The sequence below is a fragment of the Natrix helvetica genome (genome assembly GCF_964273705.1).
Source record: "Natrix helvetica genome assembly, chromosome: Z".
Lineage (NCBI taxonomy): Eukaryota > Metazoa > Chordata > Lepidosauria > Squamata > Natricidae > Natrix > Natrix helvetica.
Window position 1 is genome coordinate 2460135 of NC_138554.1, and position 27103 is coordinate 2487237.

Sequence of the window (27103 nt, forward strand, 5' to 3'; positions counted from 1 at the left end):
TTTTAGATCTAAGGCATATTTTTATTTCGAATATATATGTATATGTGTGTGTGTACTTTTCTTAAAATATTCACGACTGGGAGAGACATGGGAACAAGCTCAGCCAATGAATAGGCACAGCAACTAAGTCAGCCAATGGGAGCGTAAACGGATCCGAGTCGGTGCAGAGAATTGAAACTGAAACTTAAGCAGTTCTGCTGCTCTGAGAAGTAAACTGGCAGTCTCTCTGGGCTTGTCTGCTAAAATGAAACTAACTGCTTGTGTTTGCCTGTAACTCTCCTGCCTTGTCTTTACTCGGAAGAAGCCCCTGTTGGTATTGTCCATTTATTCATCTATTTTTATATATGTAAAGATGTTAATGAATCCTGCTGCGTCAGTTATCTGCGTGTGCTTCTTGGATTTGAATTTATGCAACAAACTCTGACACAACCCCCCTAAAATATTACGAACCCGCTGCCCTTAAATCACAAAACGCTGCCATTATTGACTTGCAGCGGCAAAATCCACACTCGGGTTGCGATGGATGTACTTCGTTGTTTAAAATGTTGTGCAAAAAACGGCACTCAATGATCCAACCCGGCACGACCTGGAAAGAATGAGACTAGCTTAAAAATACACTCCACGCGGTTACCGACAAGGGAAATCTCGCCAACGCAACTGTCCTTGAGTTCACAAACGACAATGACCCCAATGGAAGGACTCCAGGCTGTTGGAAGGACTCCATGTGAGGCTTCAGGCTGAAAACAGGCCCGTTCTTCGTCTCGTGAGGACTTTAGAATATGAAGGTGGACTAATCACGAGTTCGAGGCTCTCCTGCTGGATGCCAATTCCCATAATCCTTGGCCAGCTTAGGTTGCTACTGGTATGATTGCTTACTTAATCCTTACCATTTCGAACCTTCGGTCAAGAAAACCTTGGATGGAAGTCAAAAAAATGCCATCGCCCCATCTCTTTACAGGTAAGTCCTCGACTTATGACCCACCCTAGAGAGCCCCAAATTTCTGTCGTTCAGTGAGATGTCGGTTAAGTCAGTTTTTGGCTCATTTGACGACCTTTCTTGAAGGTCAGCTTGAGCCTCATGAACTTCAAATCCCAGAATTCCTCAGTCACTTTAAGCCTGGTGGACTTCAACACCCAGAATCCCTCAGCCGCTGAAGTCTTAAAGTGACTGAGACATTCTGGGAGTTGAAGTCCACAAGTCTCAAAAGTTGCCACATTTGGAGACCCCCTGGTCCAAGACCTTCCAATTCCTGCAACCATTCCTCATGTGTTTTATCCTCCTGCCCCTTGGAACTTCAAACCCCTCAAATTCGGGGGAGGGTGGGTGGGGGTGGTTCTGTATCTTTGCCCTGAAATGCAGCACAACAACAACAAAAACCAGCTCCCCCCACCCCCCGAACATTTGCTGAATTGAAGTTCATGAGTCTCAAACTGACCGAGGAATTCTGGGAGTTGAAGTTCACGAGTCTCAAACTGACCGAGGAATTCTGGGAGTTGAAGTTCACGAGTCTCAAACTGACCGAGGAATTCTGGGAGTTGAAGTTCACGAGTCTCAAACTGACTGAGGAATTCTGGGAATTGAAGTTCACGAGTCTCAAACTGACTGAGGAATTCTGGGAATTGAAGTTCACGAGTCTCAAACTGACTGAGGAATTCTGGGAGTTGAAGTCCCCGAGTCTCAAACTGACTGAGGAATTCTGGGAATTAAAGTCCAGAAAGCTTAAAGCGAGTGAGGAATTCTGGGAGTTGGGAGTTCACAAGTCTTAAAGTTGCCGAGTTTGGAGAGCCCTTGGTCTAGTCTAAGGAAGAGAAGGATTAGGGATAGCAAGATGGCAGTCTTCCAATATTTGGGGGAGGCTGCCCCAGAAAAGAGGGGGGTCAACCTATTCTCCAAAGCCCCTGAAGGCAGGACAAGAAGCAAGGGATGGAAACTAATCAAGGAGAGAAAACAACCTGGAATTAAGGAGAAACTTCCTGTCAGTGAGGACAATTAACCAGTGGGACTGCCGGCCACCAGAGGTTGTGGCCACTCCATCACTGGAGGTCTTCAAGAAGAGACTGGACAACCAGTTTGTCCCGCATGGTATAGAGTCTTCTACTCGAGCGCAGGGTTGGTCTAGAAGACCTCCAAGGTCCCTGTTATTCCAGAAAGAATCCTTCTGGATGGGCCAATCAGCTGAGGCGGAAATCTCTGGATGCCGCCGTCTCCCTCCCCAACCTCAGATAGAGACGCTGTTCTCAACGCAGGGCGGGTTGAGGTAATCGTAGGGGAGCTCCAACGACTGGTTCCGCTGGTTGATTTGCTGGGAGATGTCCGCCAGGCGGTTTTGAAAGGCCTCCATCAGCCTCTTGGGCTCCTCTTCCACGAAATGCTGGTCTGGGTAGAACCCCAACGGTCTCTGGAAAAGATTTCGGAGGAGGGGAAAAAAAAAACACCTCAGCGAGCAAAACACACAGCCCCGTTCGCTCCGAGCGACGGCCGAGAACCTCCTCAGCCCGGCGCTCCCTCTGGCATTGTTCCTGACAGAAACTTAGATTAAATATCTTTGGATGTGGGCCTAAATAAATAAGAGATTTCAGATGAATAATTGGCTAGAGTATCCGTCAGCAATCTTAAACATTCAAAGAGCCATTTGGACCTGTTTCCCACAGAAAAGAAAACACCAAAAATGCCTATTTCCCGAGCCGCCAGAAAACTAGTATATGTAGTTGAATTAAATGTTCTGTTTTCTTCTGAAACTTTTCTTTTCTTGGATTGATCTACGGTTGGCCTTCCGGAGTCAAAGAGCTCAATAAATGACGTTCTGGCGGGTGTCGTATTATTTTGAACGACAGGGAGCCGCAGCCGAGAGATAAAAAAAAGCCACATGCAGCTCCGGAGCCACAGTTCGCTCACCCCCGGGCTACAGGGAAAGAGCGGGGAGGAAAAAACAGGATAGTCACCAAGAGGAGAAGGAAGATCAAGAAACGACAAAAGAAACACCAAGCCGCAGACTCGACAGGAGGGGGAAATTACAAGAGGGATTGGAGACGAAAGAAGAAATACGAGAGGATCCAATGTGTAGGGCCCGTAGGAAATAAGATGGGTAAAATACGGCTATAGATATGGAGAGAGTCAAATAAGACACAGATGTACTGATAAAGGAAACACCAGAGATGTGTAAAAGACGCTGCAGAGACCAGATGATGGCATAAATGACATTAAAAAAACTTTTCAAAAAAGAGATTTCAGACGAGGGAGCCTGAAAAAAAAAAGGGGGGGAGAAATCGTTTTGGGCGAGGAGTCCTCGACGAACGACGCCTGCTCCTTTAGGGACCGTTCCAAGTTTTAAAAAGCGACTTAGGGCCCTTATCCACAGCGACGGCCTTCGCAGCATCCCCGTGATCAGGTGATAGAGAGAGGGGGAGGAGAGGGAGGGAAGGAGAGAGAGAGAGAAAGAAAGAAACAAAGAGGGAGGAAAGGAAAGAAGGAAGGAAGAAAAGGAAAGAAGGAAGATGAAGGGAAGGAAGGAGGGAGGGAGGGAGGGAACAAAGGAAGGGAAGAAGAAAAGAAGGAAGATGGATGGAAGGAAAGAAGGAAGGAGTTAGGTAGTTCCTTGCTATCATCTGAAAAGCAGGCAGCCTTCTTTCTTTCTTTCTTTTGCTCTTTCTTTCTTCTTTCCTTCCTTCCTTCTTTCCTTCCTTCCCCTTCTTTCTTTTTCTTTCTTTTTCTTTCTTTTTCTCTATTTTTCTTCCCTCCCTCCCTTCCCTCAATCCCTCTTTCTTTGTTTTTGCCCTTTCCTTCCTTCCTTCTTCTCTTTCTCTTTCTCTCTGTCTCTCTTTCTCTTTCTCTCCCTCTTTCTCTTTCTCTCTGTCTCTCTCTGTGTGTGTGTCTTTCTCTTTCTTTCTCTCTCTCTGTTTCTCTTTCTTTCTCTTTCTTTCTCTGTCTCTCTTTCTCTCTGTGTGTCTTTCTCTCTTTCTCTCTCTCTCTCTTTCTCTCTCTCTCAGTCCCTTTCTCTTTCTCTGTCTCTCTCTCTCTGTCTCTCTCTCTTTCTCTGTCTCTCTCTCTTTCTCTCTCTGTCTCTGTCTCTATCTCTCTGTCTGTCTCTCTTTCTCTGTCTCTCTGTCTCTCTGTCTCTTTCTCTGTCTCTGTCTCTTTCTGTGTGTGTGTGTGTGTGTGTGTCTTTCTGTCTCTCTCTCTTTTTCTCTGTCTCTCTCTTTCTCTCCCTCTGCCTGTGTCTTTCTTTCTCTTTCTCTCTCTCTTTCTTTTTCTCTCTCTCTTTCTCTGTCTGCCTGTCTCTCCCTCCCTCCCTTGTAATTGGACCCCCCCAAGGAATTTGTCTCTGGGGCATAAGCTCTCACTGTACACACAAACGCCAAAGTGGAATCTCGAAACGGATGTCAACTCCCCATCGTTTCCCTTCTCTGGATGGGGCTCCCTGCCACTTACCCGGTCCCCAGCTTCATTGCTCAGCAGCCAGAGGGAAGAGAGTGCAATGCAGGTAACATTGACCTGTGGAATGGTGTTCAGGATGCCCTCCAGTGACGCAGAGCCCTTCACGGTGGGCGGGGGTCTCCGCATGGTCGGGGGCACGTTGGGCATCCAGGCGCCGAAGTCAAACTGAGAGGGAGAGAGAAGGAGAGCTGAAACAGGCTAAGCTTCGGGGGGAGAAACTGGAAGCTCTTGCCCTGGCTACGATTTCTCCGCCGTGGAGGAGGGTCCGGTTGAAATGTGGGGGCCAAAGGATTCAGGGTTTGAGGCCACAAAGGAAAGGGAGAGGGTGGGAAATTGCCAGGACTTAAAAGACATGATATTAGCGAGAGGAGAGAATCTTCACTGCTCAGGGTTGGATTTTGGGGTCCTTGGTGCTCTCTGAACTTGATGGTTTTCTTGCAGATGTTTCGTGACCCAACTAGGGAGTAGCATCAGTGCTGGAAGAGAGCCGGGGTTGGGGAGAGGAGAGGAGGAGGAGGAAGAGAAGGAACGAAAAGGAGAGGAGGAAGGAGGAGGAGGAGAAAAGAAGGAGGGGGGAGGTGGAAGAGAAGGAAGGAAAAGAAGAGGATGAACGAGGAGGATGAGAAAAGGAGGAAGAAGAAATGGAAGAGGAAGGAGGAGGAGAGGAGGAGGAGGAAGAAGAAATAGAAGAAGACAGAGGAGGAGGAGAGGAGGAAGAGGAGGAGGAAGAAACAGAAGGAGGAGGAGGAGAGGAAGAAGAAATAGAAGGAGAGGAAGAAGGAGGAGGAGAGGAAGAGGAAGAGAAGGAAGAAAAAGAAGAGGAGGAAGGAGGAGGAGGAGAAAAGCAGGAGAAAGAGAAGGAGGAGAAAGAAGCTGAAGGAGGAGGAGGAGGAGGAAAGAAGGAAGGCAAAACAAAAGAAGAAGGGGAGGAAGAAGAAGGAAGAGGAGGAGGAAGAGGAGGAGAACTTTGGGGGGTTTGGTGCCCTCTAAGCTTGATGGTTTCTTGCAGACGTTTTTTGAGCCAACTAGGGAGTATCATCATTGCTGGAAGGAAGTGGGGTTTGGGAAGAGGAGGAGAGGGGAAGGAGGAAGAGAAAGAGGAGGAAGAAAAAAAAGAAGAGGAGGAAGAAAAGGAGGAGGAGGAGGAAGAAGCAGAAGAAGAGGAAGAAGGAGGAAGAGAGGAGGAAGAAGAAATAGAAGGAGAGGAGGTGGAGGACTGTGAGGTCCTTAGCTTGGTGGTTTTCTTGCAGACATTTCACGACCCATCTCGCTAACATCATCAGTGCTAAAAGGGAATGGGATTTGTGGAGAGGAGGAGGAGGTGGAGGAGGAGGTGGAGGAGACCTGTGGGGTCCTTGATGCTCTCTACGCTTCCAATATATGAGAGCCTGCCCCCAAAGAAGAGGGGATCCACCTATTCTCCAAAGCATCTGAAGGCAGGAGAAAAAGCAATGGATGGAAACTAATCAAGGAGAGAAGCAACCTGGAATGAAGAAGAAACTTCCTGACCGGGAGGACAATTCACCAGGGGAACTTCAGAAGTTGTGGGTACTCCAACACTGGAGGATTTTAAGAAGAGATGGGACCACCATTTATCTGAGATGGTATGGCGTCCTGCTTGAGGAGGCGGGGGTTGGACTAGAAGACCTCCAAGGCCCCTGGCCAATTCTGTTATTCTACTATCTAAGGTAGGATGGGTCTCACCTGCCCACTGTTGACCGCCGCGTGTTGAGCCGAACAGGTGAAAATCACCACAGTCAAGAATTTGGTGAGCTCCTCCGCCGTCGCCAGCGTCGAAGGAGCTCCCGACGCCTCTCGGCTCTGGAAGGCTTCCTTGAAGATCTCCAAGATCCAGGCCTGGAGCTCGGAATCTCCTTTGATCCGGTCATCATTCCAGTAATAGTATCTGACGAAGCCTGCCACAAAGCTGGAAGGAGGAGGACACGCGTTGGAAGGTCTCCTGAGATGGTGGACCTCAGGAACGTTGGGCTCCCAGAATCACCAATTGAAGAATTTCTAACAGTTCTCCAGAAAACCGTGGTTGATCATGGAGACTTCAGAAAACATCTTCAGAAACCCAAGACCACAACTCACCTCTCTATGGCGTCCCAGAGCTTGGTGGCATCATCTCGATAATAATAGTTGGCGACAGAGTCAACTCCCCGAGCCTTGATGTCCTCCGGCAGGCAGAGCGAGGAGTAGGTCAGCTGTTGGACCCCTCGGCTCACCAAGGGACCGATTCCTTCAAATCCGGCTGAGGTGGCCTGGAAGAGGGAGAAGGTTGAGTCGCTCACGGGTAGTCCTCGACGTACGCCCCGAATTTAGCTCAAATGTTCCGTGGCCAAGCAAGCGAGTTCTACCCCTGTTTGATTCCGTGACCCGTTGGGGATGTTTGACGATTTGTAACTAGGAGGACCAGTCATAAATCACTGTCTGTTTTTCTGTCTCCGTCCGTCCATCTGTCCATCATCTATCAAACTCCATCCCTCTCTGCCTGCCTGCCTATCCATCCATCCATCCATTTATCATCTATCAAGCAGCATACATCTCCCTCCCTCTCTCCCTCATCTATCTATCTATCCATCCATCCATCATCAAGCTCCATCCATTTTTCTACCAACCTACCTACCTACCTACCTATCCATCCATCCTCTATCAAGCTCCATCCATCTCTATACCTACCTACCTATCCATCCATCATTTATAAAGCTCCATCCATTTCTCTATCTACCTACATATCCTCCATCTCATCCATCCATCCATTCATTCATCCATCAATCATCTATTAAGCTCCATCCATTTCTCTACCTGTCTACCTACCTATCTACCTACTATCCATCCATCATCAAAGCCCCATCCATATCTCCACCTACCTACCTATCATCCATCTCTCTCTCTCTCTCTCTACCCCATCCATCCATCCATCCATCCATCCATCCATCCATCCATCATGTATTAAGCTCCATCCATTTCTCTACCTACCTACCTACCTACCTACCTATCTACCTACCTATCCATCTATCATCAAAGCCCCATCCATATCTCCACCTACCTACATATCATCCATCTCTCTCTCTCTCTCTCTACCCCATCCATCCAGCCATCCATCCATCCATCCATCATGTATTAAGCTCCATCCATTTCTCTACCTACCTACCTACCTACCTACCTACCTACCTATCTACCTACCTATCCATCTATCATCAAAGCCCCATCCATATCTCCACCTACCTACATATCATCCATCTCTCTCTCTACCCCATCCATCCATCCATCCATCCATCCATCATCTATTAAACTCCATCCATCTCTCTACCTACCTATCTACCTACCTATCGATCCATCATCAAAGCTCCATCCATATCTCTACCTACCTATCATCCATCTCTCTCTCTCTCATCCATCCATCATCTATTAAGCTCCATCCATCTCTCTACCTACCTATTCATCCATCCATCCATCTATCCACCCATCATCTATCAAGCTCCATGCACCTCTCTACCTACCTTCCTAAACTACCTACCTATCCATCCATCTACCTACCTATCTACCTACCTACCTACCTACTCATCCATTCATCGATCCATCGATCGATCGATCGATCGATCGATCGATCCATCCATCCATCCATCCATCCATCCATCCATCCATCCATCCATCCATGATCTTTTAAGCTCCATCAATCTCTCTACCTATCTACCTACCCACCTATTTGCTTGCCCATCCGCCCGTCATCTATCTAACAAGCTTCTTAGCCACCCATCTCCCTCATAGAGGGCTCTGGGAGGTTTTTATCAGTGCTCTTATAACTTCACTAAATGAATGGCTGTAAAGCGAGGACTACCCACTACCCAAGCTTCAGTTGAAGAGGAACTGAACTCAACATGAGCTTCATTGTTGCTCAAATACCTTGAAGCCCTTTCTTTGTTAAAATTGCTGTATTCCAACGAATCTTTTCGGGAACACTAACTTTTCCCTTGCAGGATCCAAAAAGAGAAGGAATGGAGAAGGGCAAGGATGAAAAAGAGACCAGGCAAAGAAAAGGCCCCAGAAGTTCCACCTTACCTGGTCCATCATGCCACCTTTCTTGATTAGACGGATCCTGGCTAATATGTTGATCTGGAGTGTGTATCTTATGTGTGGAATCAGGAGCTGCAGAGGAAGAGGAGAAGGAGGAGGAGAAGCAATGAAGGCCTCCAGTCCTTGAGTTGGAGAAGGGTCTTGGAGACCACAGAGGTCAAGAGAGGCTGATGATTCACAGCTTCTAACGGGGGACAACAGGGTGGCCGTTTTGTCATGTCTTTTGTCAATGCCGTTCAGGTCAAGCTGCCTTTGGCAATTGACCAAGAATCTGGCAATGTCATTCCAAGCAAAGCTGTCTTTTGCAATTGATGGACAGGGATTTTGTCAATGCCGTTCAGGTCAAGCTGCCCTTTTGCAATTGACCAAGAGTCTGTCAATGTCATTCCAAACAAAGCTATCTTTTGCAATTGATGGACAGGGATTTTGTCGATACCCTCTAAAATCAAGCTGCCTTTTGCAATTGATGGACAGGGATTTTGTCAATACCCTCTAAAATCAAGCTGTCTTTTGCAATTGACTGACAGGGATTTTTTCAATACCGTCTCAGGCAAGCTGCCTTTTTGCAATTGACCAAAAGTCTGTCAATGTCATTCCAAACAAAGTTATCTTTTGCAATTGATGGACAGGGATTTTGTCAATACCGTCTCAGGCAAGCAATCTTTTTGCAATTGACCAAGAGTCTGTCAATGTCATTCCAAACAAAGCTATCTTTTGCAATTGATGGACAGGGATTTTGTTGATAACCTCTAAAATCAAGCTGCCTTTTGCAATTGACTGACAGGGATTTTGTCAATACCTTCTCAATAAAGCTGCCTTTTGCAATTGACCAAGAGTCTGTCAATGTCATTCCAAGCAAAGCTGCCATTTGCAATTGACTGACAGGGATTTTGTCAATACCATCTCAGGCAAGCAGCCTTTTTGCAATTGACCAAGAGTCTGTCAATGTCATTCTGAGCAAAGCTGCCTTTTGCAATTGACTAACAGTCTGTCAATGTCATCCCAAGCAAAGCTGCCTTTTGCAATTGACTGACAGGGATTTTGTCAATGCCGTTCAAGTCGCCTTTTGCAACTGACTGGTGGGGACTTTGCCAATGCTGTTCCAGGCCAAGCTGCTTTTTGCAATTGACCAGTGGGGATTCTGTCAGTGCCATTCTGAGCAAAGTTCCTCTTGCAATTGACTTGAGATTTTGTTACTGCTATGCCAAGTCAAGTTGCCTTTTGCAATTGACCGATGGGGATTCTGTCAATGCCGCTCCTTCTTTTTGCAATTGACCGACGGGGATTTTGTCAATGCCGATGGCATTCAAGAGGTGCTCCGGATGCTTTGGGTCTGCACCCTATCATTATGGGGACTATTTTGCTTCCTTTTGGCATGGTTTTATTGTTATTGGAGTCATTATTCGAACAGGGTGTCCCTCGTCATTTCACATCGAGTTGTGTATGAAGCTTAGTTGTATTCGTTTCATGGGCGGCCACCCCAAACCTCGCATTATGGGGAAGCTGGACGAATCCAGGGACAATATTCCTGGTTCGCCTGCCTCACAATCAGAGGTGGCATTCAGCCAGTTCGTATCGGTTCAACCGAACTGGTAGCCGAAATTGCAGGTGGGCCCATCTACCCACCCCAGCTCTACACATGCGCAATCAAGGCACATGTGCATATGGTTAAGCACATGTGTGGATGCTCACATTTGTGAACCGGTAGGGATTGTCACCGAATACCACCCCGATACCCAGCGATCTGTCTCCCTTGCGCTGTACCTTGAACACCGGGTGGCACATGGGGAGATGCCGTAGAGTGGCCATGGTGAAGATCTCCGCCATCAGGTGGGTCTTCAAGAGGTGGGAGATGTTCTGGTGGATGTGGAAATCGGCATTGCGGACCCACATCTTAGCCAAGGTCCAATCCCAGGGCGGGTCACTGGGAAGGAAAATGGGACTCTCGTCCCCCGGGGTTTGGCTGAGCTGTGAGAAGGAAGAATACGAAGAACGACAGATGTACGGGGAAAAAAGGGAGGAACGAGCCAGGAAATTGAAAAACGACATTTGTTCACCCTTCGCGTCACTAACTGCTTTACTGGGAAATTATTTATAGAACGGTGTACAGGAGTGGGGCAGTAGCCTAGAGGTGGCGCTCTGGCCTCACAATCAGTGAGTTTGAAACTAGGCAGAGGCAGATATTTCTTTCTCCGGGCATACTGAGAATATATCTGCCGAACAAAACTCCGCATTGGCGACAGGGAAGGGCATCTGGCCACTCGCCTAGTTCCATTCAGTTGCTCAGACTCCACCCCACAAGGGATTATTTAACGGAGTCGTTACGTGACGGTGATGATTTTTAGAACAGTGGAGAGCTCTAGGTAGTCATCCACTTACAGCCGTTCATTTAGTGACCGTGCAAAGTCACAACGGCGCTGAAAAAAGGACTTACGGTCAGTTTTCAGAGTTTCGTTTTACCTGGATTGCTATCGGTACGAGGTTCCCAGAAAACGTCTGGTGGAAGAGGCACAAAGGAGTGGCCAGATACTGCTGTTCGCCCTGGATGACGTTGGTCGGGATTCCTTGGAGGATCTTGTAGTCCACTATGAAGATGTTCCCCTTCTTTAAACAGAAGGAAGGAAGGAAGGAAGGAAGGAAGGAAGGAAGGAAGGAAGGAGGGAGGGAGGGAGGGAGGGAAGGAAGGAAGGAAGGAAGGAAGGAAGGAAGGAAGGAAGGAAGGAGTGAGTGAGTGAGTGAGTGAGTTCCTTGCTATCATCTGAAACCCAGCTAACCTTCACTGTCAAAAATGCAGCCCATTAAAAGGAGATGTTTCTGTGTGTCCATGGGGAAAGACCAAAAGGTCAAGATGTTGGCTTCAGAAAAACCAGGAGATCACAATAGTGGCTTCAGAAAGATCTAAAGTCAGGAAGGTGGATTCAGAAAGATCATAAGTCAAAGTCAAGAAGGAGGATTCAGAAGGATCATAAGTCAAAGTCAAGAAGGAGGATTCAGAAGGATCATAAGTCAAAGTCAAGAAGGAGGATTCAGAAGGATCATAAGTCAAAGTCAAGAAGGAGGATTCAGAAGGATCATAAGTCAAAGTCAAGAAGGAGGATTCAGAAGGATCATAAGTCAAAGTCAAGAAGGAGGATTCAGAAGGATCATAAATCAAGAAGGAGGATTCAGAAAGATCAGAAGTCAAAGTCAAGAAGGAGGATTCAGAAGGATCATAAGTCAAAGTCAAGAAGGAGGATTCAGAAGGATCATAAGTCAAAGTCAAGAAGGAGGATTCAGAAGGATCATAAGTCAAAGTCAAGAAGGAGGATTCAGAAGGATCATAAATCAAGAAGGAGGATTCAGAAAGATCAGAAGTCAAAGTCAAGAAGGAGGATTCAGAAGGATCATAAGTCAAAGTCAAGAAGGAGGATTCAGAAGGATCATAAGTCAAAGTCAAGAAGGAGGATTCAGAAGGATCATAAATCAAGAAGGAGGATTCAGAAAGATCAGAAGTCAAAGTCAAGAAGGAGGATTCAGAAGGATCATAAATCAAGAAGACTTGACGGCCAAGCCGATAGCTTCAGAAAATCCAGAAGGTCAAGAGGGCAGCATCAGGGTGGACTCACAACCACAACTTCCCTCTATTGACTCACCCTGGAGATTCCCCAGTTCCTCCACCGGCAAAGTCACTAGGTCAACCCTAGTGAAGTTCTGGGTGATACGCAACCGCAAGTTACTCGGGAAAGCTAGAAGCCACAGCCCAGTCACCTGCAGTTCTTCTGAGAGGGTGGCGCCTTTCCCAAGGGACTCGGACACCATCTCCTGGGTCACAGGGAAGTTGTCCGGGATCTCCGTGCACTTCTCAATCACCAAAGGGTTGACCCCATTCAGATACTGGTAGCCAAAGAAGGGGTCTTCTTGCCAATGATCAGCAACGTATTCTAGAGAACCAGAGAAAATCGAAAGCAAAAAGAGAGTGACTTTCTGGTGGATTATCTAGATGACTCTGAAGATCTTGAAGACCACGAAGAAGGGAGGACCTGGATGGAGAATTCTTGGAAGATTAAAAACGCTCTCTTCGTGCATTCTTGAAGAAGGGAGAAGGACATGATTTGAGAGACAGCTGGGATCTCGTGTCCCATTTGAGTAGGGATGCAATTTGGAGGAGAAAGAGCTCGGCGTTCCTCACAATTAGGAGAAGGTCTTGGAAGACCTGGGAGAGGAGAAGGCCAAATGCTCAGGGTTTAGGCCCAAGGCCTGCTTCCAGAACTACAACCAGGTCAACCAACAGGTCAAAGCTACGGGGTTACAACTGGCTGCTCCCTCACAACATTTGCTTGCCTGTCTAGCACAAACGTCCCCTCAATGTAAATAAAACTGGCTAGGGAATTCTGGGAGTTGAAGTCCACTCATCGTAAATCAAAATGGAGTAGGGAATTCTGGGAGTTGAAGTCCACTCATCGTAAATCAAAATGGAGTAGGGAATTCTGGGAGTTGAAGTCCACTCATTGTAAATCAAAACGTGCTAGAGAATTCTTGGAATTTAAGTCCACTCAACGTAAATCAAAAAACGGGCCAGGGAATTCTGGGAGTTGAAGTCCACCCATCTTAAATCAAAAGGGACTAGGGAATTGTGGGAGTTGAAGACCACTGGTTGTAAATCAAAATGGACTAGGGAATTCTGGGGGTTGAAATCTACTCATTGTAAATCAAAACGGACTAGGGAATTCTGGGAATTGAAGTCCACTCACCGTAAATCAAAATGGGCCACAGAATTCTGGGAGTTGAAGTCCACCCATGTTAAATCAAAACAAACTAGGGAATTCTGGGAGTTGAAGTCCACTCAACATAAATAAAAAAACTACGGAATTCTGGGAGTTGAAGTCCACCCATGTTAAATCAAAACAAACTAGGGAATTCTGGGAGTTGAAGTCCACTCAACATAAATTAAAACGGGCCAGGGAATTCTGGGAGTTGAAGTCCACTCATCTTAAATCAAAATGGACCACGGAATTCTGGGAGTTGAAGTCAATTCATCTTAAATCAAAACAAACTAGGGAATTCTGGGAGTTGAAGTCCACTCAACATAAATTAAAAAAACTAGGGAATTCTGGGAGTTGAAGTCTACTCAACATAAATAAAAAACTAGGGAATTCTGGGGGTTGAAGTCCACTCAATGTAAATCAAACTGGCTGGGGAATCCTGGGAATTGAAGTCCAACCCATCGTAAACGCCCCTCAAATTCTGCAGTTCCGTGTTCTGACTGTACCCCAAAATAATCTTTGTCACCCTGGTATTTCTTCCCTGCGTTTTACGTATCTGGGATATTCCCATCTTCTCCCTCCTTCCCCCTTCTCCTCTGGATACCAACCTGAAACTTTGGTCTTGTTGAACCAAAAAATCCCACGAATGTCCTCAAATTTCGCCCAGGATTCGTGGTGTTTCATTAAGCCTTTTAAGCTGAACTCCAACCGCCTGGGGAGCAAAAGAGAAAGGGGAGACCGACTGAACCCCGATAAACGCTTGGGGTCAACTTGGCTGAGGGAGGTCTTGGGTGATTCATTCTTTAGGCCTACGTGAGCCACTGGTATATAAACAGCGAGCAAACCTCGCGTTCCCTTCTCACCCTGATGACGTTCCCTAGTTGGGTCATGAGACGTCTGCAAGAAAACCACCCGGCTCAGAGAGCATCAGAGACGCCACAGTCCTATTGTTTCTCCTCCTCCTCCTCCTCCTCCTCCCCCTCCCCCTCCCCCTCCTCCTCCTCCTCCTCCTCCTCCTCCTCCTCCTCCTCCTCCTCCTCCTTAAACCTTATTCCCTTCTAGCACTGATGATGTTACCTAGTTGGGTCATGAAACGTCTGCAAGGAAAACCACCAAACTCAGAGACCACCGAGGACCCCACAGTCATCTTTCTCTTCCTCCTCCTCCTCTCTGCAACCCCCCTCCTTTCTAGCACTGATGATATTCCCTAGTTGAACCCTTCCTTCCTTCCTTCATCCTCCTCTTCCTCTTTTACCTCCTCCTCCCTTCTGCAAACCCCCTCCCTTCTAGCATTGATAATCCCTTCTTCCTTCCTTCATTCATTCGTTCATTCCTTCCTTCCTTCCTTCCTCCTCCCCTCTGCAACCTCTCTCCCTTCAAGCATTGATAATCCCTTCTTCCTTCCTTCGTTCGTTCGTTCCTTCCTTCCTTCCTCCTCCCCTCTGCAACCCCTCTCCCTTCTATAGGATTGATAGTGCCTTCTTCCTTCCTTCCTTCGTTCGTTCGTTCCTTCCTTCCTTCCTCCTCCCCTCTGCAACCTCTCTCCCTTCTAGCATTGATAATCCCTTCTTCCTTTCTTCATTCCTTCCTCCTCCTCTCCTCTGCAACCCCCTCCCTTCTAGCGTTGATAATCCCTTCTTCCTTCATTCGTTCCTTCGTTCCTTCCTCCTCCCCTCTGCAACCTCTCTCCCTTCTAGCATTGATAATCCCTTCTTCCTTTCTTCATTCCTTCCTCCTCCTCTCCTCTGCAACCCCCTCCCTTCTAGCGTTGATAATCCCTTCTTCCTTCATTCGTTCCTTCGTTCCTTCCTCCTCCCCTCTGCAACCTCTCTCCCTTCTAGCATTGATAATCCCTTCTTCCTTTCTTCATTCCTTCCTCCTCCTCTCCTCTGCAACCCCCTCCCTTCTAGCGTTGATAATCCCTTCTTCCTTCATTCGTTCCTTCGTTCCTTCCTCCTCCCCTCTGCAACCTCTCTCCCTTCTAGCATTGATAATCCCTTCTTCCTTTCTTCATTCCTTCCTCCTCCTCTCCTCTGCAACCCCCTCCCTTCTAGCGTTGATAATCCCTTCTTCCTTCATTCGTTCCTTCGTTCCTTCCTCCTCCCCTCTGCAACCTCTCTCCCTTCTAGCATTGATAATCCGTCCTTCCTTCCTTCCTCCCTCCTCCTCCCGTCTGCAACCCCCCCCTCCCTTCTAGCACTGATGACGTTCCCTAGTTGGGTCCCGAAACGTCTGCCAGGAAAACCACCCAAGCTGAGAGGGCTGGCTGGTCCATCCCTGCGCTACCAAGATGTCTTGAGGTACCCACGTCAGTTTCGAGCGTGCCATGAAGGTGCTCATCTTGGTCAGGGAGAACTTGATGTTGTTGTGCATCTCCTCGATGGTGTCCACCGCCACGCACCGGGGCAAGCCGGGAGCGAATTCCTTCCACCTTGGATTTCAAAAGGAGACAAGGCCATGCGTTTGCAGGGTCCTCTCTTTCATAGCAGCGGTCACATTTTACGGGGACCCCGTAAGATTATCCTCGACTTACGACCACACAACGGGGACCAGAACCACCGTCGGTTAAGCGAGTCGCCCGTGAAGGGAGTCGTGCTTCATTTAACGACCGTTTTTGCTGCGATCGCAAAGCGAATCAAGCTTTTTCTCCCCCCCCCCTCCCCCATGTTTGGAAATCTGGAACGGTCGCAAAGAGAAATCACACGTTCGTGCCCGGGTCATAAGTGTGGAAGACCAGCTGTAAATTTAAGGAAGGTCATAAGTGCGAGGAATGGTCCTAAGAGTGAGGAACGGTCCTAAGGGGGAGGACATGGCCTTTTTCAGAATCGTGGTCATTTCGAACTGTCGCAAAAGTTGAGGCGGTTTGTAAAACTGGTTGTAAGTCGAGTTGTAACTCTCTTTAATAAAAATTTTCAATGGCCAATTTGTATGTACACAGAGAGCAAACCCCACTCCCTTCTAGCACTGATCTTGTTACATAGTTGGGTAATGAAACGTCTGCAGAGGAAACAACCCTCAGAGACCACCAAGGACCCCACAGTCCTCCTCCTCCCCCTTTTCCTCCCTCCCTCCTCCTCCTCATCTTCCTCCTCCTCCTCCTCTCTTCCTCCTCCTCTTCTGCTTCTCCTCCTCTCCACAAACCCCACTCCCTTCTAGCACTGATGATGTTACCTAGTTGGGTAATGAAACGTCTGAAAAAAGGAAACAGGCCAAATGCAAACATTTCTGAAACTTGGCATGGAGACAAATCAGCCATCCATAGACACAGAGAGATAAACCACATTTACGCACGTATTCATAAGACTATTTGCAAAGAGGAGGCCACGGTGGGTGTGAAAGAGAGGGAGAGAGAGAGAGAAAGGGAGGGAGAGGGAGGGAAAGTGAGAGAGAGACAGAGAGAAATGGAGAGTGAGAGGGAAAGAGAGAGACGGAGACAGAGACAGGGGGGAGAGAGATGGGGAGAAAGATGGAAAGAGAGAGTCAGAGAGAGAGAAATGGAGAGAGAGAGAGAGAGAGAGACGAAGGGGGGAGAGATGGAGAGAGAGAGATGGAGTCAGCGAGACAGAGAGAAAGAGAGAGGGAGGGAGAGAGATGGAGATGGAGAGAGAGATGGAGAGAGAGAGACAGAGAGATGAAGAAGAGAGAGAGGGAGGAAAAGAGAGGGGGAAGAGAGAGAGATGGAGATGGAGAGAGACAGAGAGGGGGGAAGAGAGAGGGAGGAAAAGAGAGGGAGGAAGAGAGAGAGAGATGGAGATGGGGAAGAGAGAGGGGGGAAGAGAGAGAGGGAAAACTGAGAGGGGGAAAGAGAGAGAGAGAGGGAGAGGGAGATGGAGAGAGAAGGGAAGGTCAGAAGCCTTACTTGTAGGTGTCCTGCCTACTTTTCAGCTCTTCCGTCCTGTGTTCCAGCAGCCGGGAGTTCTGGCCATCGTCACAGATCAATTTGCCTGGGAGAGGAAAAGGAAGGAAAGTCTCCTGGGTCCTGGATTCAATTACGGGGAGACCGCAACACTTGGCTCCCGGACAGGGCAATGGCCGCGAAGTGTGAAAAACGGCCGTAGGTCGCTTTTTTTCCAGAGTTGGAATGGTCGTCAAGCGAGCCATGGTAAGTCGAGGATTACCTGTCCATCATTAGAAATTTTATGGTTTTTTCCCTCATGGTCATTTTTTTAAATGGACTACATCAGGGCTCTCAAACACAAGGCCTGCGGGCTGGATGCGGCCCACGATGGGGTTGGATACGGCCCTCGGGGCCGTCCTGGAAAATGTAAGGGGCCGGCCCACCTCTACCTAATGTAAAGGGGAAACATGCCAACAGTTTGGGGAGTGGCATCAAACTGGCCACCCCCACCCAGTCGGCCATGCCAGTGAGTGATATCAAGCTGGCCACGCCCACCCAATCAGCCATGTCCAGCAAGTGATGTCAAACTGGCCACGCCCACCCAGTCAGCCATGCCAGTGAGTGATATCAAGCTGGCCATGCCCACCCAGTCAGCCATGCCCAGCAAGTGATGTCAAACTGGCCACCCCCACCCAGTCAGCCATGCCAGTGTGCGATATCAAGCTGGCCATGCCCACCCTGTCCGCCATGCCCAGTGAGTGACATCACGGTGGCCACACCCACCCAGTTGGACACGTCCAGTGAGTGATGTCAAGCCAGCCATGCCCAGAGTGATGTCAAGCTGGCCCTGCTCAGTGAGTGATGTCAAGCTGGCCATGCCCACCTAGTCAGCCATGTCCAGTGAATGATGTCAAGTTGGCCATGCCCAGCAAGTGATGTCAAACTGGCCACGCCCACCCAGTCAGCCATGCCCAGTGAGTGATGTCAAGCTGGCCACGCCCACCCAGTCTGCCACACCCACTCAGTCGGCCATGCCCATCCAGCCCTGAGGTCAACCATAGCTCTGATGCGGCCCTCCATGAAACTGAGTTTGGCCCCCAATAGACTAGATGATCTCACCTGTGCCCTCTCTCAGATCCACGGTCTGGTAGCCCTCGATCCATCGGTAGCAAGGAAAATGGAAATTTTGGCCATCTGGGGCAGTCAGCTGGATGAAGTCACAGTACCATGAATCCTCGGGGAAGAATTGATAGGGATCCTTATGTAGCCGGATTAAAATCAGGGGACCCAAGTCACGATCGCTCAAGATTTCATAGCTATCCACCTAAGAGGAAGAAGAGAATCTGTTTCAGGGAGGGGAAGCGTGACCGGTTGGATAACAGCCTGTCGAGAACCCACCCGCCAAAACAAAATAAATTTGAGAAGAAGTGATGGAGCGCAGAGCCAGCTGGGGTGAGGACATCTTGCTTGGTGGCTCGGAAGGCACTTAGGGAACTGTCCTCGACTTACAAAGATTTGTTTAGTGACTGTTCCAAATCAGGGCACGCCCAAAAGAGATTTCTCACACTTACGACTATTAATTCGCAAAGCATCCCTGGCCTGCTCTCGAGTTGCCATAGGAAAAGGGGGAGGGGAATGGGAAACCAATGAAACAGCACAGCAGCAAAAGACAGATCCACATTCCAGACTTATCTCTCTCAAGGCTGTATCCCAGGTTACCCACAACAGCCAGAGGGGGAGTGGGAGTGATCTCTACAGCCTGCAAAAGTACTCCGTTGCAGAATGTGATTTATGACACACCTTGGGGGAAGTGGAGGAACAGGGTCATAATTGGGCTGTAAATTATGTGGGGTCAGAGCTGGCTTCACTTGGATACCTGCCGACATGTTACTCCTAATAAATAACTGGTTCTGACAGGTTCTGGAGAACCGATGACGGAGATTTTGAGCAGTTCGGAAAACCAATAGCAGAAATTTTGAGTAGTTCAGAGAACTGGCCCCAGAGTGGGGGAGGGAATGGGGATTTTGCAGTATCCTTCCCCCGGAGTGAGGAGGGAAGGGGATTTTGCAGTATCCTTCCCCAGGAGTGGGGAGGGAATGGGGATTTTGCAGTATCCTTCCCCAGGAGTGGGGAGGGAAGGGGATTTTACAGTATCCTTCCCCAGGAGTGGGGAGGGAAGGGGATTTTGGAGTATCCTTCCCTAGGAGTGAGGAGGGAATGGGGATTTCGCAGTATCCTTCCCCAGGAGTGAAGAGGGAATGGAGATTTTGCAGTATCCTTCCCCAGGAGTGGGGAGGGAATGGAGATTTTGCAGTATCCTTCCCCAGGAATGGGGAGGGAATGGGGATTTTGCAGTATACTTCCCCCAGAATGAGGAGGGAAGGGGATTTTGCAGTATCCTTCCCCTGGAGTGGGGAGGGAATGGGGATTTTGCAGTATCCTTCCCCAGGAGTGGGGAGGGAATGGGGATTTTGCAGTATCCTTCTCCCAGAGTGCGGAGTGAAGGGGATTTTGCAGTATCCTTCCCCTAGAGTGGGGAGGGAATGGGGATTTTGCAGTATCCTTCCCCTGGATTGGGGAGGGAATGGGGATTTTGCAGTATCCTTCCCCCGGAGTGGGGAGGGAATGGGGATTTCGCAGTATCCTTCCCCAGGAGTGGGGAGGGAATGGGAATTTTGCAGTATCCTTCCCCTGGATTGGGGAGGGAATGGAGATTTTGCAGTATCCTTCCCCAGGAATGGGGAGGGAATGGGGATTTTGCAGTATCCTTCCCCCAGAATGAGGAGGGAAGGGGATTTTTGCAGTATCCTTCCCCTGGAGTGGGGAGGGAATGGGGATTTTGCAGTATCCTTCCCCAGGAGTGGGGAGGGAATGGAGATTTTGCAGTATCCTTCCCCAGGAGTGGGGAGGGAATGGGGATTTTGCAGTATCCTTCTCCCAGAGTGCGGAGTGAAGGGGATTTTGCAGTATCCTCCCCCTGTATTGGGGAGGGAATGGGGATTTTGCAGTATCCTTCCCCTGGATTGGGGAGGGAATGGGGATTTTGCAGTATCCTTCCCCAGGAGTGGGGAGGGAATGGGGATTTTGCAGTATCCTTCTCCCAGAGTGCGGAGTGAAGGGGATTTTGCAGTATCCTTCCCCTAGAGTGGGGAGGGAATGGGGATTTTGCAGTATCCTTCCCCTGGATTGGGGAGGGAATGGGGATTTTGCAGTATCCTTCCCCCGGAGTGGGGAGGGAATGGGGATTTCGCAGTATCCTTCCCCAGGAGTGGGGAGGGAATGGGAATTTTGCAGTATCCTTCCCCTGGATTGGGGAGGGAATGGGGATTTTGCAGTATCCTTCCCCCAGAATGAGGAGGGAAGGGGATTTTTGCAGTATCCTTCCCCTGGAGTGGGGAGGGAATGGGGATTTTGCAGTATCCTTCCCCAGGAGTGGGGAGGGAATGGGGATTTTGCAGTATCCTTCTCCCAGAGTGCGGAGTGAAGGGGATTTTGCAGTATCCTTCCCCTGTATTGGGGAGGGAATGGGGATTTTGCAGTATCCTTCCCCTGGATTGGGGAGGGAATGGAGATTTTGCAGTATCCTTCCCCCGGAGTGGTGAGGGAATGGGGATTTTGCAGTATCCTTCCCCTGGAGTGGGGAGGGAATGGGGATTTTGCAGTATCCTTCCCCAGGAGTGGGGAGGGAATGGGGATTTTGCAGTATCCTTCCCCCAGAGTGGGGAGGAAAGTGGATTTTACAGTATCCTTCCCCAGGTGTGGGGAGGGAATGGGGATTTTGCAGTATCCTTCCTCAGGAGTGGGGATAGAAGGGGATTTTGCAGTATCCTTCCCTTGGAGTGGGGAGGGAATGGGGATTTCGCAGTATCCTTCCCCTGCCACACCCACGAAGCCACACCCACAGAACCAGTAGTAAAAAAATTGAATTTCACCACTGCTGTGGCCTCCTGCCACGCTGTGATCAAGCAGAAGTGGTCCTCCCGTACATTGGGGGGGGGGGGGACATAAGCCCTAGTACTTATTTTGAGGCCCATAAGAAAATAAGAGTGGGTCTTATTTGGGGGGAAAGCGGATCAGAAAGCAACAAAGCCGTGATGCTCGCAAGCAGGAGCTAAAGTTCTGAAGACTCAAAATGGCTTCTCCCACCCCTCCACCACCACCCCGCTTGCGCCAAGGGTGTAATTCTCTCACCGCCCCGGGGATGAAGTCCTTCCCAGTCTTATCCAAGAGATGTTTCTGGCTTTCCCCCTTTAAGCCCACCAGGGTGATGGAGATGCAGTCGAAGGTGGCCGATCCCCAAAGCTTCCCAGTGGTGACTCGGACTTTGTACACCCAGGACGGGGGGGCTTCCGGGCAGGACCGAGTGCTCCGTTGTCTCTCAAAATTCTTCCTTTCCTGCTTCGGAGGAGAAAAGGGAGATCAGTGATGGACAGATGGAATTTTGGGGGAAAGAAATACAGTGAATAAACAGTAACTCAATCAGAATCAGGTTAGAGCGGGAAGGGACCTTGGAGGTCTTCTAGTCTAACCCCCTGCTCAAGCAGCAGACCTGATATTCGTTTTTCCCGCCCTGTACATGCACACATCCGAACTGCACTGCGCTGTTCCTATGGGTCATCTAATATATGTGGGCATAGGCATAATTTTGTATTTATTTATTTATTGCTAGCCTATAATTTATAGGGGGGGGGGGGGGAAATGTCCGGACCGAACATAATCTCTCATGTTGGATTTTGCCCCCTTACCAGAGGGAGCACCCCTTGTGGAGTACTGTGAAGCCATTACCGTGGCAATTCCGCTGCGCTGTACAGTAGAAGCCATTTTACGGCAGTACGGTAGAAGCCATTTGAAGGCACAACAGGCTGTATCTTAACAGAACACACACCCCGTGGGGTTTTATGAGTGTTTTACCACCCACCCACCCCCACAGTTTTTTTTTCCAGGGAGAAAGTCATCTGTGTACCAAGTTTGGTTGAAATTGCTCGAGGCGTTCCAGAGTTATGCTGGAACACACAGACAGACAGACAGACAGACAGACAGACAGACAGACATATATTTGCTGGTCTTGTTGTATTCGGGTCTTTTCCCGTGTAAGATTGAGATTGTCTTGACAACGTTTCAGTGAGGTCCCACTCGCCATCTTCAGGCTGGTGTTTTGGGCTTAAAGCGTGGTCGAAGCTGCTGCCTTTCTATAAATCTGGGGGGTGGGGGGGTGGAGTGCTGGCTTTGTTTCAGTAAGTGGAACGATTGGTTGTGTGGTTGTATCATGATTGGTAGATTGGTGCAGATTGGTGCTGGCTGTGTGTCCGTTGTTGTTTTGTGTTGTAACGGCCTGGGTGGTGGGTGGGGCTCGTTTGTTGACTAGGACTGGTTTCCAGATATCTGGTAGGCGGGAGATATCGCCATGTTTATTCATGTTGTGGGGTGTTTATTTCGATAGCTTCCATAATTATTCTCTTGGTGTTCAGTTTTGGAGATTAACCTGGTTCCTTCAAAATTGATTTCATGTCCTGGAGCTTTAAGGTGCTGGAAAAGGGAGGAAGTTTTTTCTTTTTGTGTTACTGCGTTCTTGTGTTCTGCGATGCGTGCATTTATTCTCCTGTTCGTTTGTCCTATGTATATTGCAGGGCAGATTTTGCATGGTATTTCGTAGACTCCTTGGTTTTCTAGCTGGATTTTGTCTTTGGGGTTTCTTAAGATGTTTTGTCCTTGCGATGAAAAAACAAAGACGAAAACTCGGGCTTTGGTTTTTCCAGTCAGACAATTTGTTGTTGTAGCAACGGCTAGTTGTGTCCTAGTGTGTAAAAGTACAAAGTGGAGGCTGTAATGTTGTTATTTTGCACCGGGCTAAAAAAAAAAAAGAGTCGGAGGTCAATTCTTTTTTTTTTTCTCTTGTCTTCCCTATTTTCTTTTCCCCACTAGAAAAAATCAAAAATGATTGTGGGATTGAGGAAGGAGGAAATTTATCTCGCTGGAATCCGAGGCTCCCAGCAACTTGGCCTCAAGGAATTTTGCGTCTCGAGTTTTGCAAGCTTCACCGGTTGCGCTCGCCAAATAAAACTTTCGGAAATCACCAGATTCCTTTTCAGGCGTCCCATTACTGTTTTTTATCTATGTCCTAGTCCTATTATTCTCTCTCTCTCTCTCTCTCTCTCTCTTTCTCTCTCTCTCTCTCTCTTTCCCTCTCTCTCTTTCTCTCTCTTCCTTTCTCTCTCTTTCTCTCTCTCCCTCTCCTTCTCTCTCTTTCTGTCTCTCTCTCTCTCGTTTTCTCTCTGTGTGTGTCTCTCTTTCTCTCTCTCTCTTTCTCCCACTCTCTTTCTGTATCTCTCCCTCTCTCTTCCTCTCTTTCTGTCTCTCTCCCTCTCTGTCTTTCTCCCTCCTTCTCTCTTTCTGTCCCTTTCTTTCTCTCTCTCTCTCTTTCTCTCTCCCTCTTTCTCCCTCTCTCTTTCTGTCCCTCTCTTTCTCTCTTCCTCTCTCTCTCGCTCTCTCTGACCCTCTCTTTCTCTCTCCCTCTCACTCTCTCTTTCTGACCCTCTCTTTCTCTCTCCCTCTCTTTCTCTCTCTCTCTTTCTGACCCTCTCTTTCTCTCTCTCTCTCTCTCTCTCTCTTTCTCTCTCTCTCTGTCTCTTTCCCTCTCTCTCTTTCTCTCTCTTCCTTTCTCTCTCTTTCTCTCTCTCCCTCTCCTTCTCTCTCTTTCTGTCTCTCTCTCTCTCGTTTTCTCTCTGTGTGTGTCTCTCTTTCTCTCTCTCTCTTTCTCCCACTCTCTTTCTGTATCTCTCCCTCTCTCTTCCTCTCTTTCTGTCTCTCTCCCTCTCTGTCTTTCTCCCTCCTTCTCTCTTTCTGTCCCTTTCTTTCTCTCTCTCTCTCTTTCTCTCTCCCTCTTTCTCCCTCTCTCTTTCTGTCCCTCTCTTTCTCTCTTCCTCTCTCTCTCGCTCTCTCTGACCCTCTCTTTCTCTCTCCCTCTCACTCTCTCTTTCTGACCCTCTCTTTCTCTCTCCCTCTCTTTCTCTCTCTCTCTTTCTGACCCTCTCTTTCTCTCTCTCCCTCTCTCTCTCTCTTTCTGTCACTCCCCCTCTCTCTTTCTCTCTCTCTTTCTGTCCCACTCTTTCTGTCGCTCTCCCTCTCTCTTTCTCTCTCTCTCTTTCTCTATCTCTCCCTCTCTCTTTCTCTCTTTCTGTCTCTCTCGCTCTCTCCCTCTCTGACGGATGTGTGTTCGGGTTTTTATTTTTATAGTTACAATATATACACCGAAAGCGGCATTTCATTTCGCTGGATGAGGTGCCAGGACCATAAAGAAAACTAAACTATCCTGGAATGTGAAGTCAAACGGGCCTCAGGAAGTCTGAGCCACCACACAGTTAGTGGAGGTGACCGTTTTCCAACTGGGCGAGACAACATCTTAGAAGGCGACGCGGTAAAAGTGGAATTTGGAAAACTCAACAGCGGCCCCAAGGACCGGAAAAGGTCAGCTTACATTCCAGTTCCAAAGAAGGGCACGTTTCGCAGGCTAGCAAAGTTAGGCTGCAGATCCTACAAGCGAGACTCCAGGAGTATGTGGATCGAGTGCAGGCAGGATTTTGAAGAGGCAGAGGAGCTGGAGATCAAATTCCCAACAGGGAGAAAGAGAGGAGAGTTCCATAAATTTTTACTTTTGCTTCATTTACGCTAAAGCCTTTGGATGGTGTGGATCAACCACAAAACGGTGGCAAGCTTTTAAAGAGATGGGATTACCAAACCATTCTTCTTTGTCTCTCGAGAAAAACCGATACGCGGGTCAAGAAGCCACCGTGAGAACTGGAACGCGGAACTTTAACTTAACTTTAACTTTTATTTGATTTCTAAACCGCACCCTCTCCCAGAAGGGACTCGGGGCGGTGTACAGTCATATTAAAAAGACAATAAATATATTGGGGAAGGAGCTTGGTCAAGAGCGCTTTCGTGAGAAAGGTGAATCCCAATTTGGAATTAAACATCAACAGTCTCAGATATGCAGATGGTATCACTCGAACGGCGAAGAGGAACTAAAGAGCGAGCGAAGGAGGAGAGCGCAAAAGTTGACTTGAAACTCAACATGAAGGCAACTGAGATCCTGGCAACGAGGCAACGGTCGTACGTGCGGGGGGGACAAAAAAAAACCCACGTCCCAAGTCACTTTTTCTCTTGTAACTCTGAACAGTCACTAAATGAATCCTTGTAAGGCAAGGCAAGGGGTTGGACTAGAAGACCTCCAAAGGTCCCTTCCAACTGTATATGTATTGTATAAGGACTATCTCTGGGTGGACCAAATATTTTTTTTATAAAAGCCAAGCGGGGTTGAGAGGCCGGTTCGATTTGGATGGATCCAGGCAATACGGGCTGTACGTCAAGGCTGGCGACTCACTTAACGACCGACAAGTTTCGTTGGTGGTCGTAAGTCGAGGACCGCCTCTCTTTTTTTTTTGCAAAAATAAAACAAAATCAACACAGATTAACGTTACCTTCATTTCTCTTTGCCAGCGCGAGGTTTTTCCTAATAACGGGAAGCCACATCCTTGCATTCCCAGGACCCCGGTGTGCAAGTTGGAGCTCTGCTTCGTTCGGTTCGAATCTGAGTTGTTGAAAACAGCCAATTTTCTCCAAGGGTTACCAATGTGAGCTGCCAAAAAAGAAAAGAAAAAAAGGTTCTTTTTCAAACTCTCCCCGTTTATCTGCAGTCCATTTCCTGCTTGAATAAAACAACCCCGTTGATTTTATCATCGCGGGAAAAGCCGAACCCACAAGGGCAACAGTTCATCCATTGTTGAGAATTTTCTTCTCTCTCTCTCCATCATTTGGATTTTGGCTGAGAAGGAACCATAAATCACCCATTGTTGATTTTTTTTCTTTCTCTCCCTCTCCATAATTTGGATTTTGGCTGAGAATGAAAGAAACTTTTGGACGCCAGGCTGCAAATGGGTGTTTTTGTTTTAAAACACTTCCAGCCAGAATCTCATTCCTGCTTTCAGCTGTTCAGCTCTTGGATAATTGGATTCAAATAACCCGTATATATATTTTTAATCACCTTCCATTATTCTTTAATCTTTGCGCAATGTTTAGTTGCGGGGGTCTTTCGGACCAGGAGGAAGGAAAACAGGAGAAAGTGATAAAAATTACAGATTAACGGGGTTGGAAGGGACCTTGGAGGTCATCTAGTCCAACCCCCCAATCCAAGCAGGAGACTCTACACCATTTCTGACAGAGGGCAATCCACTCTCTTCTTGAAAGCTTCCAGGGATGAAGCTCCCACAATTTCTGAATAACAGAATAATAGCAGAGCTGGAAGGGACCTCGGAGGTCATCTAGTCCAACCCCCCATCCAAGCAGGAGACCCCACCCCATTTCTGACAGAGGGCAATCCACTCTCTTCTTGAAAGCTTCCAGGGATGAAGCTCCCACAATTTCTGAATAACAGAATAACAGCAGAGCCGGAAGGGACCTCGGAGGTCATCTAGTCCAACCCCCCATCCAAGCAGGAGACTCTACACCATTTCTGACAGAGGGCAATCCACTCTCTTCTTGAAAGCCTCCAAGGATGAAGCTCCCACAATTTCTGAATAACAGAATAATAGCAGAGCTGGAAGGGACCTCGGAGGTCATCTAGTCCAACCCCCCATCCAAGCAGGAGACCCCACCCCATTTCTGACAGAGGGCAATCCACTCTCTTCTCGAAAGCCTCCAGGGATGAAGCTCCCACAATTTCTGAATAACAGGATAATAGCAGAGGCGGAAGGGATCTCGGAGGTCATCTAGTCCAACCCCCCTGCTCAAGCAGGAGACCCTACACCATTTCAGACCAATGGCTGTCCCATCTCCCCTTGAAAGCCGTCAATTTGGTAAGTCCCCTTTCTATCCCCTCATCTTAGTATTTATGAAGATATTAGAGAGTCCTGGGCCTAAGGCGGAACGTAGTAGCACCCCTCTGCTTACACGTGGACGTGTATTAGGGACTACTCATTGAGTAGGATTTGTCAGCCAGATGGCCTTAAAACA

The 27103-nt window shown here is 48.3% G+C and overlaps 1 protein-coding gene across 2 annotated transcripts in view; it reads right to left on the reverse strand.

Moving 5' to 3' along the window:
• The window catches only part of LOC309381407 (polyunsaturated fatty acid lipoxygenase ALOX15B-like), a 34876-nt gene continuing 7773 nt past the window's right edge, over positions 1-27103 (reverse strand). Inside the window, exons 3-16 of one of the 2 annotated variants that reach the window (XM_081932363.1) lie at positions 25573-25730; positions 21287-21493; positions 18215-18419; positions 17117-17201; positions 15566-15688; positions 13866-13969; positions 12263-12435; positions 10976-11119; positions 10280-10483; positions 8501-8587; positions 6530-6699; positions 6140-6362; positions 4430-4600; positions 1-2399 (exon numbers count right to left, since the gene is read on the reverse strand). In XM_081932363.1, coding sequence (XP_081788489.1) covers positions 2220-2399; positions 4430-4600; positions 6140-6362; positions 6530-6699; positions 8501-8587; positions 10280-10483; positions 10976-11119; positions 12263-12435; positions 13866-13969; positions 15566-15688; positions 17117-17201; positions 18215-18419; positions 21287-21493; positions 25573-25730 — 2234 coding nt within the window. In that variant the 3' untranslated portion in view covers positions 1-2219. The remainder of the gene's footprint in view (positions 2400-4429; positions 4601-6139; positions 6363-6529; positions 6700-8500; positions 8588-10279; positions 10484-10975; positions 11120-12262; positions 12436-13865; positions 13970-15565; positions 15689-17116; positions 17202-18214; positions 18420-21286; positions 21494-25572; positions 25731-27103) is intronic. The other variant, XM_081932364.1, reaches the window with a different exon arrangement.